General features: G+C 36.6%; 1 protein-coding gene across 1 annotated transcript; it reads right to left on the reverse strand.

Moving 5' to 3' along the window:
• Window positions 1–25: 25 nt before the first annotated feature.
• On the reverse strand, window positions 26–9,111 carry LOC113045029 (cyclic nucleotide-gated cation channel beta-3). Its single transcript, XM_026205140.1, has 18 exons — window positions 8,873–9,111; window positions 7,801–7,855; window positions 7,392–7,539; window positions 4,760–4,920; window positions 4,303–4,635; window positions 4,004–4,212; window positions 3,852–3,902; window positions 3,675–3,761; window positions 3,488–3,552; window positions 3,251–3,373; window positions 2,481–2,622; window positions 1,352–1,511; window positions 1,175–1,272; window positions 1,004–1,087; window positions 815–933; window positions 578–730; window positions 325–478; window positions 26–165 (listed from the first exon to the last, which is right to left on the reverse strand). The coding sequence occupies exons 1-18, from the start codon at window positions 8,978–8,980 to the stop codon at window positions 139–141; spliced, it is 2,277 nt and encodes a 758-aa protein (XP_026060925.1). The 5' UTR covers window positions 8,981–9,111; the 3' UTR covers window positions 26–138.
• Window positions 9,112–11,024: the final 1,913 nt, after the last annotated feature.

Below are 11,024 nucleotides of genomic sequence, written 5' to 3' on the forward strand. Positions count from 1 at the left end.
ATATTTTACTTTATTTACAGATGGATGGATGGATAGATGCAAGGATGGATGGTAAAAATGGACAGATGAATGGAGGGAGGGATAATGGAATGTTTAATGGATGGTATAAATGATGGATGAATGGGCGGATGTAGTTTTTCAATTATTTTTTTCTGCTGCTTGAGCCTGCAAGAAAAGAGAAATGTTATTATTTCAGATCTCAACTATTTGTATAAAAACTAATAGTTGACGGTGTTTTTATCTTTGTCAAATCCACTTCCAGACATACAGTGCATTGCATATGTGTGTTTGAACCATTATACCACTCATCAGATCATCACACACCCTGAGTTTATCCAGTAATCCTCCTTTCCCAAAGCCTCCAAAAGCACGTAACATTTTCGGAGTGGGTGGTTTTTGCCCGAACATTGCCAACCCCTTCTTCTTTTCTCCTTCGTCTTTGACAGGAGCAGTTTTGCCTTTGGCCTTCATCAGTTTCCTGAACATGGAATAAATCATCTCTTATCGTAGCTGCTGCATTTAAAATCTATTCTTAAAGAAACAGCGTATGTTGCACGACCGTGAACCTCTGACTCACCGTCCCTTCCTGGCCAGCACCTTCTGGGACTCTGGGTAGTGAATCAGGATGTCATTGAGATCTTTCTTATCCAGTACGAAGAGGTTGGCGAATCCATGAGCAGCTACATTCGCAGTTCTTCTGTTTCCTCCATTGGCTGAAGACTGTAGCAAACTGGGGCGATTATAAACAGAAAAGTTGAAATGTCACATTCATGACGTGTCGCTATAAAGGCAGCTTCTCGTTTTGATAGCTCACCTGATCTCTCCAAACACACAGCCTGCCTTCAAAGTCACAAACACAATCTTATTGTCCGGCCCACCGATGACCTGCACCGCTCCGGCCTTAATGATGTACATTTCTTTTCCGATGTCACCCTGTGGAAAAAACAGGTGAGTGAAGATGTGATGTGCTTGGTGTCTATAAATAAAAAGCAATATAACTCACCTTCTTGCACACAAAGTCTCCAGGCAAATACACAATGGACTTTAGCCTCAATAACATGTCCACAAGCATCTGGTTGTCACAGCCCTGCGATGAGAAAAAAAAACAGAAGCATCAACCAACTGACCATGTGCAGCTCATTACAATCTGTTTCCTTCCTAAAATCAAGCCCACCTTAAAGAGGTCAATCTTTTGGAAAGTTGCAAGGTTGATGTCCACAGCGATGGCTGTTCTCATCACCAAAGGCATCTGTTCCAGTAGCTCAGACTCGTCTGAGGAGAAGCCAAACTTTAATCAGCAGGACCCTGCTATTCATTTCCAATCTTTTTTATATGTAAACTTAGATTTTACCCAGCATGCCCTGGGAGTCCCATGTGTAGTTGTACCAGGTGCGCACTCTGGTTTGAACCAGCTTGGGGATGTGGTTGGAGACCATGTATTCCACACATAAATCCATGGATGCACGGAAGTAGGTCTGGCTGGCAGTAGCTGCTCCAATGACATCTCTCATCTGTAACATCAAAGATGAATTATCTATTCATATTTTCATGTTAAAACCAATAAATGATAGATGGCTGATTCTATACTGATATACTATACTATACTATAACATTCTGTACTTTTTAAATGACATAATAACAACTTAAATGATACAAGTGAATTTAGGCATCACAATATTATATTGTACAGCAAGAAAATGTATATTTATTTTGATATTCATTAAAGATTCCATTTAGCATTGTAATAATTTTTTTATTTTTTTATTATTATTATTATTAGAATTATTATTATTATTATTGCACCATTATTAAAATTAAGGCCAATATTGCTAAATCGATAATAATTTTCATGTTGTGGCCAATAACTGAAAAATCATATACTACTTTGTCTAAATAAATTCAAAATAAAACACTGAAAACTCAAATTAATCAGTTTAATGTACAGCAAGAAAAATGTATATTTATTTTGGGATTTATTAAAGATTACATTTAACATTTTTGTAAATTTACTAGTGTTACTGCCGTTTGTTTTTTTGCACCAATATCAAAATCATTTATCATGTCCAATAATGATAAACCAATAATTATTTTTATGCTATGGTTGATAACTGACAAATGGATGATATTACAATACTACTTTTATGAATAAATTAAAAACTAAAAACAACACTAAATTAAAGATACTATAACTATAAGCAAGCGTTAGATGACAGTAAAGGTAATTTAAATGTAAAAATAGAATAAATGAGCCTACACAATAATATTTCCAATATAGGCTAAATAAATGAAAATAAAAATAATAATTAATTATCTCAATATCATCTGGTAAGGCAGTGGCACATCCTATATACTTAAACAATAGGAGCGCCATAACAATAAATCTGCATGGTTCCTGACAGAACTGGATGCAGACTATGATACGATTGGCTGCCTGGGATTAGGGGTGGAGCTCATGATGTTTACATCATCAGATCGTGTACCTGTCCAATCAAACTTGAGAAGACAAAGACACCAACAAAAAAGTTTGCTAACTGAAAGGTGATTTCAAAAACTGTGTGAGGCTCAGGGAGACCACCAATGTTGATCAGAGTCCGCACGGCAAAATAGTAACTGCGCAAATACCTGGGAAAGAGAAAGAGACAGTAAAATTTAGCATGTAAAAAATAAAAAAATCTTGCAGTCATATACAGTACGAGTCCTTATTAAAGATTCAAGCATATTACAGCATCAAAACTGCAGACATCGAACCACTGAGCAAAGCCAAGGTCAAGCAAGAAACCCAAGTGAAAAAAAAATAATAAAAAAAATTCAAAACTGAGCCAAAAAACACCAAGCGCTTCAGGAGCATAAGCTGAGACAAAAGCTTTGGTGACAAAACGTCTACCTGGCCAAGAATGATGGACAAAAATAGGGCACCAAAAAAATAGTTGGTCATCTGAAAGATCTGACCGAACATGGTCTCGGGGAAAGGAAGTTCTGCGATCATCAGGAGGGATTTCTCTGCATAGAAGAAACACCTCAGGTAGCTATGAGAATGTGAAAAAAAATAATAATCCCACAACCTGCAATTACTGCAAACTAATTAAGCTTTTTTTTTGTTAAAAACTTGAATTGTGAATGGGAAAAAAAATTATATGACAAATCAGCTTCATTCCAATTCTGTTTTGCCATTGGTGCGGAAATGGTATACTTCATCTTTACAAAAATAATAAAATCTACATGAATCTGAAGTGTAGATGGAATTACATACGCACTGCCTTGTCCGCTGTAGACCCATTTGGTTTTGCCGATCCCCTGGTACTCAGATGCCACGTAGTAAAGACATGCGTTGAGATGAAGAATAAACATCAGGTAACCAATAGTACGAATTACTCTTTAAAAAAAAAAAAGAGAGAGATTTATGGTTACGATGATTTATAACAATAATTTTGCTCATCCCTGATAGAACCATGTTAGCCAGGTCAATTCATAAGATTTTGTTACATACCTCCAGATGTACGCTTTGGTCATGATTCCTTCAAGACGGTCACTGAACTCAAAAAACGCTTCAGACTTCAGACAGGAGCAAACATAAACAAGACAAGGTTAGGGAAAATAAAATCAGATCATGAATGATTATGCATCTCATAGCCAATCACGACCCCTGCCAAACGTGAAACTGCAGTGTTCATTACCTTCATCAAACGATTAATCCTGAAAACGGACTTGAATCCAAACAGGAAATATAACAGGTCCGAAGGCAGAACAGATAGGATATCATTCTGAAAGCACAGGAAATATTCCATGGCTTTCGATTAGAAGAAAAAAAATGCTTTTTGGATGATGAAAGTCAGCTGAAATATCCACAGTACCTGAAACTTTGATGATCCTCGATATTTCTGTTTAATCACAACTCTGTCATACTGAAAGAAATAGATGAAAATTAGAAGTACTTATTAATAGTATTTAGTAATATAACTAAATTAAACTATCAATCAACTTTGTTCTTTTTTTTTCTTCTTACAATGATGTCTCCCCCTTTACAGAACTGCAGTCGTGGCTGGAAAACAATTATGTCGATGACATAGACGATGTCAGCAATGATGTCCAAGGTGAACCACAATGGAACGACCGCTGGGTCGTGATATGGGAAGGCCATTCGGACTGGTATAAACCACAGGTTATAGTTGAAGGCAATGGTCACCAAGCTTAGCCAAGCAATGTACTTGCGGTCTGGTGAAAAGCACAAGAAAAGATAAGAAGAAAACGTAGAAACGCGGTAATGCCTGCATATTCAGATGTTAATTCATATTAGCATGTAACCTGTGAAAGGATCGATGGAGATGCCAAGACTTTTGTCCACTCTGTTCTCGAAGGGCTTCAGCAGAAAATCTACACAGGTGCATTTCATTTCTGGGCAGATGGACAACTCTTTGGCTGCCTTGTCATCTTTTTTCTCCTCCCTTTTTTCCTCAGGCTTGTCTTTTTTCTTCTCCTCTTCTTCTTTCTTCTTCTTCTCCTCCTCCTCTTTCTTTTTTCTCTCTGCCTCTTCTTTCTTTTTCCTCTCCTCCTCCTCTTTCCTTTTCCTGTCCTCCTCTTCTTTTCGCTTCCTCTCCTCCACCAACTTCAAGTAGTCTTCTTTTCTGAAGACGGGTGCTGGAACAAACACAAAACACTTTTTAAGTCACCTCTTACTCGAGACTGTCTCGTCATGTTGTGCAGCTACTACTATTATTATTTCAGCTGTCCTTAATCATTATTTGGATTGATTTGTACTCACTGACAGGAGGACTGAACTCTGGAGAGGATGCGTAGGGGTCAATGACCTTTTCTTTACACTGTTCAGTCCGTTGCCGGTACTGCTGAACAATCTCAATGAGATGAGCATCAAAATGCTTGCTTATCACAATGGGCCGGGACTCAGCGGAAGGGGCCTCCTCACTATAACAATCAGAAAGAGAATAACACAAGGTGAAATCAATAAATTAAACTTATAAAATAATATATATCACAATAAAATGACATTTTAAATCCTCAGCTTCCAGAAACTCTCATTTTAGCACCCTTGCGCATATAATGAGACATTTAAATCACAGTAATTTCATTCTACCACGTATATGCTTTTAAATCTGCGGTAGAGAACTTTTGACGCTCTATCGGTTAATAAACAGAACTGCTTGCGTCTTGCGGAAGAACATTGTAGCCGGAACTACTTCTCTCTGTTTATGTCTATGAAGAATCACAAAAGGTACTGGGTTACTCCGCCGCGGTACCCCCGAAGCAATCTAAAATAGTCCGAATGTAAACACTTATTATAGGTGCACCCTAGTGATCAGGGGCGTCGCACCCGTGGGGGATGTGGGGGTTTTAACACCCACACTTTTCCCGGTGAGAGGGTTCGACACCCACGCGTTTTCTGCAGTTTTTCCGCAGTTTTGCACAAACGCCCTACTACAGTCCCTCCTCCGTTTCTCTGGCCGCTCTGTGTCTGCGCTCGCCGCGGCTGCCTCCTCCCTCCCTCCCTCTCAAACATGACACGGGCTTTGAGTGTGACCAGCTGATGATTGGCTGTTCTGCCTTAAGTCCCGCCTCTCTTGGGATGTTATAGGTCAGCTCGCGCTGAGGAGGCGGGAACTTATGGTTATGGTTATTTACATCTCCCTTTTCCAGGTACTTTGAATGAGTGTTTATGCTTTCGAGGTTTTTAAAAAACTTGATATGTGTTTGGGAAGATGTTCTGTTAATCGTTTTGTTGACATGTCAAGTGTTTTCGCTATTATATTTTGTTTTTTAGACTAATGCTAATTGCTATTATTGGGATATTGTTTGCATACCTGTTGAAGAACTATGAAAGAAAAGTGAATATTATTTTAATGTTTAAAAACAGTAAATTGTTACATTATTTATACCACCAGAGAAAAAACTTTGTGTGGGCATTTTTTTCTCCCCTTTTCTGATTTTTTTTTTTTTAATGTAGGATTATTTTTTTCCCAGCCAAAACGCTGCAAACCGAAAATCCCGCAAAGTGCCAGAGAACTTTAAGCCCTGCATTTTACCCCTCTGTCAATGTATTCTTCATTTTTATTGTTTATAAACAAACCACATCCATCCCCCACACTTTTGAAAAGCTTGCTACGCCCCTGCTAGTGATTCAGGACAAGCTAAAAACACGGTTTGGAAATGGATTCATGGTGTACTCGCTTATTATATACATTTTTCTACATTTTGAACACAAACAAAGTTACGGACCACAGCTCTGATTGGCTGTTTCTTAACGGGAGCAATGTATTTCTGCAAATAGCAATAGGACCACTGGGAGGAGCCAGAGGTGCTTGATTTTTTCACAGATTATCTGTCTCATATTCTACTGTCAGGACATAATGACAGGTTTAACAAATATGTAAAAAATATATGTTTACAAAAGTTACCTACTGCAGCTTTAAGTAGGTATTTTTACTCTGCTGAAAGTAGGCTATTCACTGGACTTTTTTCAGTTCATACAAAAACAAAAAAATGTTTAAATTACTTGTGATGACTGGCAGTATGACACAAATGCTGAGAGAGTTTACCTTGTGTACCTACTTTTACAAGAGCTGAAACTGTTGATCTGAGTTGTCCTTATATATGCTGACCTCTGCTGGTCATGATGGCACATTACAAGTGTAAGTGAAGACCCAGTGCCTCTCTTTATGATGAGTGTCATTATTTATTAGTAGCCTTCGCAAATCTTTCCATTATTGTAATGTCTTTCAAACAAACAGAAGGTTTGTCTTATCAAAAAACAAACAAACAAACAAAAAAAAAAAAAACATACACATCATCATCCTCAATTAGATTCTGCTCCAGTGAATGTGGATATATTTTGAGTATCATCTCATACATCATTAAACCACTGTGGCATTCTTCTTCACTTTTGGTGTCAGCTTTATTTTTGTTTTCTAAACGTAAGCAGCTCTTGAGATCTTCTTATATCAAATGCACTGTAAATCTTGTAATCTCCTCTCAGCTCCTGTCTCATAATCTTCAGGTCTCACATGCTGTTCTGTCTCTTACTGTGAGTCCTTTCCAAGACAATGAGAGTCTAGATGAGTAGCCTTGATTAATTAAAGCATCTTAAGAGCGTCTTAGATGGGTACGATGCTCTGTGTGAACATGGGGTGCTAAATAATAAAAAGTAATACAATTTAGACATAAACCACATACAATGCAGGCCAGGAGCGAGGCCCAATAGAGGTATGACTGTCCTGCACTCAGGACATCAAGACTTTCTCATAGCACGAACAACGATTTAAAGTTATCGTGAAATTAGAATTAACCCTGTTTATTCGTTTGCTGTCATACATCTAAAAAAAGTTCACACCAAAACTGCAACATGATCTGTCAGGTAAGGATGCTTCTGGTATTTAGTTTACCCTTCGGTAGGTGGCTGGCCATTGGCTGGGTCTGCAGGTTTCTCCTCTGGTTTGGGGGCCGGTTCTGGTGCTGCAGATGGGGCCGCTGGTTCTGGTTTTGTGGCTGGTGCTGCTGGTTCTGGAGCTGGTGCTGAAACCGGTGCTGAGGCTGTGAAGGAAAAGATATTTAAAACTTTTGAAACAACTGAAGAAAGATTCGGGGGAACAGATGGACGAGTGACCACTGCAGCAGCTCACTGACCACCACACATGCTACTGAACCCATTACAAACACTACTGCAAGCAACCTGTGACAGACTGTAAGAATTATTTCAAATGCCTCTCATCTGGAAAATATCTTCCGCAGGTGCTTACGCAATGAATGATGAGATCATTTAGTGGATAATTACAATGATAACAGATGACTTACCAGGGCCTTCATCATCTTTCTTGCCTTCATTTTCCTTGTCTGCAGGTTTTTCTTCCTGCCGGGTGCAGAGATTAATCATTATCCCAGAGCGCTTTTGCAGTTAGAAAAACATTCTCATAGATGACGCACGGTGGCTTCTATTATTTATAGATTGCTGAGCTAAGTTGTCTATTTCAGTCTTTAAGTTATAACTTTTAAATTTTTATATTCTTCACATGGTTTTTTAGATGAAAACAATACCAAAAATGTTTATAAAGTGAGGCAAAATATATAGAATTTTCAATAATGATTACAATAATTACTTAATATATGTATGCATACATACACACACACACATGTACACACACACATATATACACAGATATATAGTATGTATATTAGTAAATAAAGTAATTCTATACTAAGAGTAATTATTGTAATTATTATTGAGATTTTTATATACTTTTGGGCAAAATCCTAATTTACACATTTTATGAACCTTTTCACTAACCTTTTACTGTAAAAAAAAACTTCAGCTATAAAAAAAAATTCTGTTCATTCTTTCTCATTTTCTTTTAGTTTAACTGTACAAAAATAACTAAAACTAAAACTGAAATAAAAAAAATATATATATTGTAGACTTTATTAACATTAAAAAAACAATAAATAATAAAAAAACATTACCAAATAATTAAAAAAAACGAAAACTGAAAAAAAAAATGAATTCAAAATTTTAAATAAAACTATAATAGTATGTCAATGATACTAAAATAACAGACAAAATAATAATAAATGTTTCATATTATTTAGAATATTAAGTACTATTTATTATATACTATATACACGTACACATTGTGTATCTAAAACTATATACACATTAAACATACTACACTATGTTGTATGAAACATTTATTCATATAATAAATAATATGAAGCATTTATCATTATTTTTAAGCAAAATTTTTAATCCCATATTTAAAATGATAGCTGAAATGTTTACAACATTTTATATGGTATTAGCAAAACATTGTTAATCGGTTACCTTTCCATGAGATAAAAAGCAGAAATCTTCATAAAGTGTATTAGTACCTACCTTGGCAGGGGCCGGAGCAGGGGTTGGTGCAGGGGCCGACCTAGAGGCGGAGGCCGGGATGGGACCCACACTTGGACCCCAGAGGATCTTCTTCAGCTTGCAGAACATGGCTCAGTGGCAGGCAGCGTCTGAGAAGATCTGTTGTGTTTCTCCTTCTTGTGTGACCACGGCTCCAGTCCTGCCAATGTTGCTGCCTGATGCAATTAGCACTTTTAGACCTCTAATACCCATCTGTAAACAGACCTCAGAAGTGAGTTCAGGCCACTATACATCACAGTGTCTGTCAACTGCAGAGTGAGTTCACACCCAGAGCCACAGATCTGATATATATTTTAACATGCCATTGTAGTACAACTATATATTTTAACGTTTTAAGAAGTTAGAAAGTTTCATATTTAGAAAAGTATATTAGCAAAATGAGTCAAAGTACCTGTTTCTGGTCAGTATAAACCATAAACATATGTAGTTTGATTCACAGTGTGTTTCTATGCCTTTCTAAATCTCCATACAGTTCAGAGAATAGCAGCAACCTGTCTTCAAGCTCTGAGCAGATTTCACTGGAGGACCTGTGAGCTGTGCTGGATTAGTTCGGCTCGTATGGAGCGGTGGACCACTTACTTAATTAAACCTTATAAGCTTTTAGTTCAGCTGGTGGGATTTACTGTTGTGGTTTCACAGCGAACAGACGAGGCTTACAACAAGAAGAAAAGATGTCTTTGATCTTACAGGCCTTCCATCTCTTTATTCTTTCTCTTTTAAAATTCAGGATGGAGCCATTAATATTGTATTTTTGTTTCAGTGGTTAAACTGGGTCAGAAAAGAGTACAATAGCTCTTTATCTTTTATTATTTAAGGATGTGCTCATGAGTCATTGGTAATCCTTATTTGTTACTGGCCACTATAAGGTTAGGGCTAATTCATATTTTGAATTAGCTTTTATTTTTATATTTTTATTTTCATTTGAGATTATTTTAATCTAATATTTATATTTTATATTACAATTTATAATACAAAATAATTTAATAGTTGAAGTTAACAATATTAACCCTGATGTGTGTTTATATGTGCCCTTGGGGTCCACTTTCCCGCAGAGTTAAGCTTAAACATACCAGAATAAGCTAATCAAAGAAAGTTACAGAGATTGGTCAAGGTTGGAGCTAAACCAAAGTGGATCTCGAGGGCCAGAGCTGAGAACCTCTGATATATATAGGTCTATACTGTATCTCAGACAGGGGTGTCAAACCCAATTCCTGGAGTCCTGCACAGTTTTGTTCCAGCACTGCTTGAACACACATACCATGTAGTTATCAAATAAGCCTGAAAGACTTGATTAATTCGATCGTAAAGTTTAGTTTGTAAAATTGAAGTTACTCAATATTAACTTCTTTGCTTACTGTTACCTGTTGGCCGTATCGTGTTAACTTCTTAAAGGTGCAATGTGTAATATTTACCGAAATACAATATAATATGTCACCTGATATCTCACGTTACAATGAACCCTTATGTTTCTAATTTATTGCAGTGACACGTCAAACTGCCATGCTCCCATACCGACGTTCAGGTACAAATAAATATTAAATAAAACAATTTAATAATGTAAGGAGTCAGTTGTATTGTATAAATCATTTATTGTTTATGTTGTGTTGGCTCGCTTTTGTCAATGACAACATGGCAATTATATCTGCACAGTCCAGATAAAGGAGACCAAAAATGTTTGTTATTATTCCTGAATGTTTCAGTTGCTTTTGAACTTGTTGAACTGGTGTTTTAAAAACGAGATGAAAATTTCAAAAATGTAAATGTTTTGCTTCTCTTCTCACAGTATCAGTTCTGAAGAGGCCCATAAAAGATTAATGAAACTTTATCAAGAAATATTCCTGTGCCCTCAGTCATCTTTACCCAAAATACAACTCAAGACTTGGATGTGAGTAACTATTTCTTTAATAATTGAAACATTATGCACAGTATAATTAGTAATCATGGTGTGTATTATGGGATCATACCATTAGTTAAAACTTTCACTAAGTAAAGAAAAAGTACGTTTTGCATTGAAGTCTGGGGCAGATGTTGTTTTCAATGCATAATCACTATATTCATAATAATTATGTCTAAAATAAAGTACAGATCATGTCTGCTTAGTTTCTGTGAGCTG

This window comes from Carassius auratus, chromosome 27, assembly GCF_003368295.1.
Source record: "Carassius auratus strain Wakin chromosome 27, ASM336829v1, whole genome shotgun sequence".
In the NCBI taxonomy this organism is placed as follows: domain Eukaryota; kingdom Metazoa; phylum Chordata; class Actinopteri; order Cypriniformes; family Cyprinidae; genus Carassius; species Carassius auratus.

Coding starts and splice junctions, on each gene's coding strand:
- LOC113045029 (XM_026205140.1), bottom strand. CDS start 8,980: ATGTTCTGCAAGCTGAAGAAGATCCTCTGGGGTCCAAGTGTGGGTCCC. Junction 3,903..4,003: donor GTAAAGGGGGAGACATCATT/GTAAGAAGAAAA, acceptor TATTTCTTTCAG/TATGACAGAGTTGTGATTAA. Junction 1,273..1,351: donor GGACTCCCAGGGCATGCTGG/GTAAAATCTAAG, acceptor GCTTCTCCTCAG/ACGAGTCTGAGCTACTGGAA.